The following is a 7,060-nucleotide window of genomic DNA, read 5'->3' on the forward strand; positions in this document are numbered from 1 at the left end:
AAGTGTTCACCATTTACAGACGAGATCTGGACCATTACAAGTGTTGACAACCTCTAGCCCGCTCCTATTACAATCTTCGGCGTTCGCCTCCGGATACTTAATTTTCCGCTCGGAGGTGAGAAGGCCTTGAAAGCTCTAGTGGGAGAAAGTGTATTGTAGTGAGAGAGTGAATAGAGGTGTGTGTTGGAATGAATGACAAAGACCCATTAAATAGACTTGAAATTTGCCAGCATACGCCTGGCATGGCGTATGGAAGGGCGTATGGCAGCCCGTTTTTGGCAGGCCGTATGCAAGGCAGGCCGTTTGATGGGCCATGTGGTGGCATGTATATGGCAGGCCGTTTCCATACTGGCAGGCCGTATGGCAGGCCGTATGGATTGCTGGTCAGCCTTGATTTTCTGGATCGTAACTTAATTTCTTGTCTTTCACCGTTTTCGCTCTTGAATCTTTGTTTTAGCTCCGTTTCTCTTGATTCTTTTTGCATCATCTTTGTAATTACTTTGCCTACAAGTTTAACAGAAAAAGCGATTATTTTGCTTACAAAGCTTTGAACTTTATGCTTTTGGGACTCAATATCGGGGGTAAAAATGTGACTTTTTAGCTGATATCAACATGACAGATCGATACAAGATTTAAAGCGTAAATAAAGAAAATGAAAGAAAGAAAGCACGGACCTTTGGGTAAATAAATACGAACGGAAAAGAAAATGGCTGCCGGAAAAAGCGCAAAGTTTGAAATAAGAGAGGAGCGTGAAAAACCTAAAAAGGGTAAAGTAACTATTTATAGGCAAACGAAATTTGAAAATGACATGGTCAATTTTTGAACGTACACGTGTATCAATCTACAAAAGTTGATTGACAATCAGCGTACGATAGCAACTCCAGGCAGTTGCATATGTTTTCATCATTATCCTTAAGATAAATAATGACAGTTGTCACCTCGGGTATTGGAATTACAGTCGAAAGGATGATTTTTCAACTATACGAATGTATTGCATTAAAAATGGTGGTTGGTTACACATACACGCATATAATGCCCTATGTGTATTATCAATACGTTCAAATGTACAATTCTCTGATCCAGTGTAATCATTGGGCATTATTTTGTGGTACTATTTAATTCTAAATTAGTTCGACGCTATACACTCATTGGAATTGTATATAACATCGAACTGGGGTGACTTAATGATACGCATATCCGCAAGACTATGCGGATTACGCATCTAAAGCCCCGAACCGCACAATAAATGTCATATAAACGTATGGCACGGGTATAGTTGCACTCTATGCGCATATACCATTAAATGTAAGTTTTGTATACTTGCATAAGGATCTAGTACATTCTAGAAGAATGTACGGTATAATAAATTTGGATTCTTTTCCTTAAATAACGAAAGTTAGTTGGGAAGAGATTGCATTTAATTAGGGAAAGGATTCTTTCGAAACCCTAATTCGTGAGCCTATAAATACATAGCTCATAAACCCTTAAAAACACATATGGTTACTAATACGTAACAAAATCATACACATCATCATCGTATGAACAAAGCTTCATACAATCTAACATGTCAAGACTTTCAGCTATGTCTTGAACTATAAAACCTTCATGTCTTTGGGCCACTCAACCTCGTATGCTGGGTTGTTGGTGGACTCTCAAATCGGCCACCCTGCCAGAATCAAAACGATACCGATGTGGGTTATCCACGACTAAGCGTAGGAGGTCCGAATGTTTTTAGTCCTTAAACCCTATTATGCACTCAAGCGTAAGTTCACCTTGACCTCATGAAAATATGCTTGATCAACAGTTATCCAATTTACTGAAGAAGGGATGATAGAAGAACGGTAACAAAACAAGGTCACGAATTGGATAACAGAAGCGTGGTAGCTTATAACCCTTACCTCCTAAAAATGTACCAAGCTCATCTCAATGTTGAGTGGTGTAACCAAGTTGCTTTAATTAGTTATTTGTTCAAATACATCAACAAAGCTAATGATAGGATTACAGCGCAGCTCTGTGATACAGAAACTGATGAAATTAAAGAATACTATGATTGTCGATATGTTTCATCTTGTGAAACCATTTGGAGGATTTTGAAGTTCGATATACATCATCATTACCCCAGTGTTATAAGACTACCGTTCCATTTGGAGGGACAACAGCAAATCATCTTTGATGAAGATGAATTAATTGATGAGGTATTAGAAAAGCCATCAGTCAATACGTCAATGTTTATTGAATGGATGAATTGTAACGTTTCCAATCAAGAAGCACGTGAATCGACTTATGTCGAATTCCTGACAAAGTTCATTTGGAACAAAGATAATGGGAGTTGGATTAGGCGCAAAAGAAACACCGGTACAATTGGACGTATTCATCATGTGGCACCAGCGTCTGGTGATGTGTTTTTTCTTAGAATACTACTCAACAAGGTTAAAGGTCCAACTTCCTATCAAGATATTCGGACGGTAAATGGTCAGTTATTTAATTGCTACAGAGACGCTTGCTACGATTTAGGTTTATTGGATGATGATAAAGAATATATAGAAGGTATACAAGAGGAATTTTTTGGGGAGGGTGGTCATTTCGTCAGAAAATTATTTGCACAATTACTATTATCTAACACTATGAGTCTACCTGAAGTTGTATTTGAGAAAACATTTCGATATTTGTCGGTGGATATCATTCATTCCCACAGAACAGGTAACGATATTTAAATTATATTATAATTAAATTGTCATATTTACTATATTAATAAATTAAATTTAATTCATTTCAGGAACATAAATTGAGATTGAACTATTAAAAGATTTGATTTTACAAGAGATTGACAAATTACTTCAACGCAATAGTAGTTCATCGAGAAGTTTTAGTTCAATGCCTTTCCCATCGAATCATATAAGGAATATTTCAGAAAACCATCTTATTATAGATGAGCTCTCCCACGACAAAAGTACACTTGCAAATGAACATTCAGATTTCATTACAAAGTTAGCATCCGAACAAAAGAAGGCATACAATCAGATAATAAAAGTTGTTGATCACGGCAAAAGAGCTGTGTTATTTTTGTATGGTTATGGTGGTACTGAAAAAACCTTCCTTTGGAAAACACTCTTAGCTTCATTGCGCAGTAAAAGAGAAATTGTTTTAAATGTTGCGTCAAGTGGGATAGCAGCTTTGCTATTATCTGGAGGTCAGACGGCTCATTCACATTTTCACATACCTCTTCATTCTATGGATGAGTCATTTTGTACTATTTCTCCAAGCAGCAAATTGGGTGAGCTCATTAGGAGGACAAAAGTGCTTATTTGGGATGAGGCCCTGATATCGGCCAAAAAGTCACGTTTTTACCCCCGATATTGGGCCCTAAAACCATAAAGTTCCAAACTTTATCGCCAAAATAATCACTTTGTTGGTTAATTTGGTAGATTTAGTAATTACAAAGGCTATGTTTCAAGAATCACTAAAAGCGAATGAAAAACGAGGAAAAACGAGCAAAATCGGCTAAGACGATTAACTCGCATTTAAATAACTTATTTTATAATTTGTGGAAAAGTTTATTTACTTAATCTCATATTGTAGGATATTCAATTACGAATGCGTGGGCATAAGAATTGTCAAAAACAGAGATAAAACGAAGATTCTAGAGCGAAAACGGTGAAAGACAAGATACGATCAAGCAAACCCCTTGCCAAATGGCTTGCCAAAATGGAAAACGGCCTGCTAGCAAACGGGCACCAAAAATGGCTTGCCCGAGCAAACGGGCATAAAAAACGGCCTTGGAAAATGGCTTGCCAAACCCCTTGCCAAACGGCTTGCCAAACGGCTTGCCAAACGGTCTGCCAGGGGTTTTTCAGCAATTTAATTACAATTTTGCCACCAAGCATTTCCTATAAATAGGGGCTTCATCCCACCATTTCAACACACCAATTCTTCACTTCTTTCTCAAATATCTCTCTATAGTCGCTCTCTAGTGATCAATAGGAGATTAGTTCTCTCTCTACTTTCCCTCCCTAGATTCTAGAGAGAGAGAAAAGTACAGAGATTAGGAAATGTAATTATCTCTCTATTGTTGCTCCCTAGTGATCAATAGGATATTAGTATGTAGTTAGTAGTAGAAGCTTTCAAGCATTGTAACTCTCTGGATATTATGAAGAAATACAAGTGTTATTCTAACAACATTATTCGGTAACATCTATCCTTTCTTTTATTAATTTATTATAATATTCTTGTTGGATGTTTGTGATTTATTAATATTAGAAATGCTTGTCGCCGTGATGTGTGAGTAATTGCTTGATTGTTTGTCATGATTTAATAATGTTAGTTAGGAATGATTAACGTTTCGTACTCGCTTTCTGTCTATGATATTACACCTCGTTATTATCGTCCTTCCACCAATAAATGTGATTTTAAAGTCGACATTATAAAGGTAATTAATTATTTACATTTATACATTGGTCAAGGTATGAACCCATCGGAAATACTATAGAGTACATGAGAAATTACCGTAGGACCAGATCAAGACATTGGTCAATAGTATAAAAATCGAGGAAATACTGTTGTAACAGTAGAGTACAGTGTTGATGTACTATAGGACCACTTGAGCATGGTCAAGGTTAGAAGCTATGTGTAACGACCCGGCTTTTTCGACTTGCTTTTATGCCTTGTATTTTTGCGAAACTGCGTATTTGTGCGTACTGTGTTACTTTATTACTCCGGAACCTTGGCACACGTGTTTTATATTCATATATACTTTAAAACGTGCATTGGTGTATGTAGAATGCTTAACTTGTCCACCGGATGCTTTATAACCGTTGGTGTTACTTGCCGTTACGAATAAACCGCGGACTGCGCGCATGTTTGACTTTTGTCGGAACCGGAATATTTGGACAGCGAAATATTAATTATTATTTTATAATAATAATTACTTGGGCCTTTGGATGCTTAATTTTATTTATTTAATTGCTAAAGCCCAATAGTTAGTCTTGTTGGACTTTCTACCTTGTTAGGCTCAAGCCCACCCTACTCTAGCTAGTGACCCAATTAATTAGCCCAAGTATTATTACTAGTGACCCATAATAATAGATAAATAAATAAATTAATTAATTAATTAATTAATGAGTCATACTAGCATAATGGATAAGGATTATCTATTTGTCACATGGGATTCTAGCATTAGTACACACTTTAGACAACCATTATACATAAAGCAAAGTTGTGTCTCCCTCCCCCTCCCCTCAAAATCATGGCCACCATAGGTGCCATGTCACCAATCCATGTCAATCCCATTTGCTTATAAATACTAGCCATTTACCTCCCATTTTACACCTGCTCTCATTTTGGTTTTCACACACACTTGATTCTTTCTTTCTTTCCTCTCTATTTCTTCTTGTAAGTCTTCTTTTTCTTCTTCTTTTCCTTTCAATTTCGTGGTCATCATCATCATATTATGGAGATCAAAGTTCCTTTTAGCTTTGATCTTGTTTATATCTTGTTGATTCAAGCATGAATCTTTCAAGAACATGGAAGATTCAAGCTTTCTAGCTTGAATCTTCACCAACTTTGTAGATTCATCTTTCTTTTACTTTAATCTTGTTATTTTATGATAAAGATTCAAACTTTTGTTTGTAATCTTCATGCATCTTCAAGATCCAAGCTTTATGCTTCAAGATCTTCAAGAACAATTAAGATGCAAGCTTTCTAGCTTGAATCTTCATATCTTTTTGTTAGATTTAAGTTCTTTTTGCTTTGATCTTGTTATTTTGTTGAAAAGATTCAAACTTTTATTTGTAATCTTCATGTATCTTCAAGATCCAAGCTTTATGCTTCAAGATCTTCAAGAACACTTAAAGGTTCAAGCTTTCTAGCTTTGTAACCTTGTAACTTGTGTGAAATGGATCCAAGCTCTCTAGCTTAGCGTTCCATCACCTCTTTTGACTTGGATTGTGCTTATACTTGTTGAATTGGTGTAATGTTTGTAGCTTTAGTTGTTATTGTGACTTGTATTTGTGTTAAGACTAAGGATATGATGTAACCTTGGTTCATCATCCATCTAAGACTCATGAATGAGTTGTGTTCTTACTTGGTCTTAACATATTGTGTATTGATGGTGAATTCTTAGTCAAGGTGATGCTAAATCATCAACGAGTTGTACACTTGAAGCTACAAGCATAAAGGATGAGAACCGTGATGAGCATCAAGTACTAAGAACCCCACCGGAGCACCTTAGATACTGTTAGTTCGTTTTGAGTAGATGATTTTCTGTTTAGACCTCGTGTTAAACCGAGTTACGGTTTAGGATCTATGGCCTTCCGAAAGTCAATACTCCTTTGTAACGTTGTGCTGAAAATTCGGACCTACTCGCACTTAAACCATTTCCACGGTCAAAAAAAGTCGAGTTTGAGTCTAGAAATTGGTCAGCAACTAGAGGACTCCCATACGGAGCCATGGCCACTGATTTTGTGTCTTTTCGATTTACGTAGAGGTCGTAGCAGCTGATCTAATTCAGCCTATTGTTTGACCTCTATACTTGATTAGTTTACTTAGCTTTTATGAATGATGAATGATGATGATGATGACACTTAAAACTTACTTATGCACTATTTAAACTTATAAAGATAACCTACTGACCTAGTAGCCTTTGATTTAGGTTGACGACCTTTCGGACCGACTTTCTACTTGCATACTTTAGTAATAACTTGTCTTGCTTATTCAATGTGAGTTATAGCATCCCTTTTTACAACTTTTTACTATTTTGGGACTGAGAATACATGCGCTTTTTATAAGTTTTACATGCTAGGCACGAGTACTTAAACTTTATATGTATGTGGGTTATACAACGGCATAAATATTCCCCTTAGCATGGTAACGTTTAAATATTGGTTTTTGAACCCGTAGACGCGAATATTAAGGTATGGATCCATAGGGCTTGACATCCCCACTCGGGCTAGTCGCGCTAGCATTTAACAAGTGTTTAATATTTTGAGGACATTCGCACTCGCCAGGTGTACTTTTAGGGGGTGATATACATACGTTAAGTCTAGTTACCATATGGCCACGGTTT

At 36.6% G+C, this 7,060-nt stretch overlaps 1 protein-coding gene across 1 annotated transcript; it reads left to right on the forward strand.

The window, feature by feature from the left end:
• The first annotated feature begins 1,907 nt into the window (after positions 1–1,907).
• Positions 1,908–3,608, forward strand: LOC139841632 (uncharacterized). Its single transcript, XM_071831842.1, has 3 exons — positions 1,908–2,700; positions 2,807–3,340; positions 3,580–3,608. The coding sequence occupies exons 1-3, from the start codon at positions 1,908–1,910 to the stop codon at positions 3,606–3,608; spliced, it is 1,356 nt and encodes a 451-aa protein (XP_071687943.1).
• Positions 3,609–7,060: the final 3,452 nt, after the last annotated feature.

This window comes from Rutidosis leptorrhynchoides, chromosome 4 (assembly GCF_046630445.1).
Source record: "Rutidosis leptorrhynchoides isolate AG116_Rl617_1_P2 chromosome 4, CSIRO_AGI_Rlap_v1, whole genome shotgun sequence".
Lineage (NCBI taxonomy): Eukaryota > Viridiplantae > Streptophyta > Magnoliopsida > Asterales > Asteraceae > Rutidosis > Rutidosis leptorrhynchoides.

Coding starts and splice junctions, on each gene's coding strand:
- LOC139841632 (XM_071831842.1), top strand. CDS start 1,908: ATGTACCAAGCTCATCTCAATGTTGAGTGGTGTAACCAAGTTGCTTTA. Junction 2,701..2,806: donor CATTCATTCCCACAGAACAG/GTAACGATATTT, acceptor AACTATTAAAAG/ATTTGATTTTACAAGAGATT. Junction 3,341..3,579: donor GATATCGGCCAAAAAGTCAC/GTTTTTACCCCC, acceptor CTCATATTGTAG/GATATTCAATTACGAATGCG.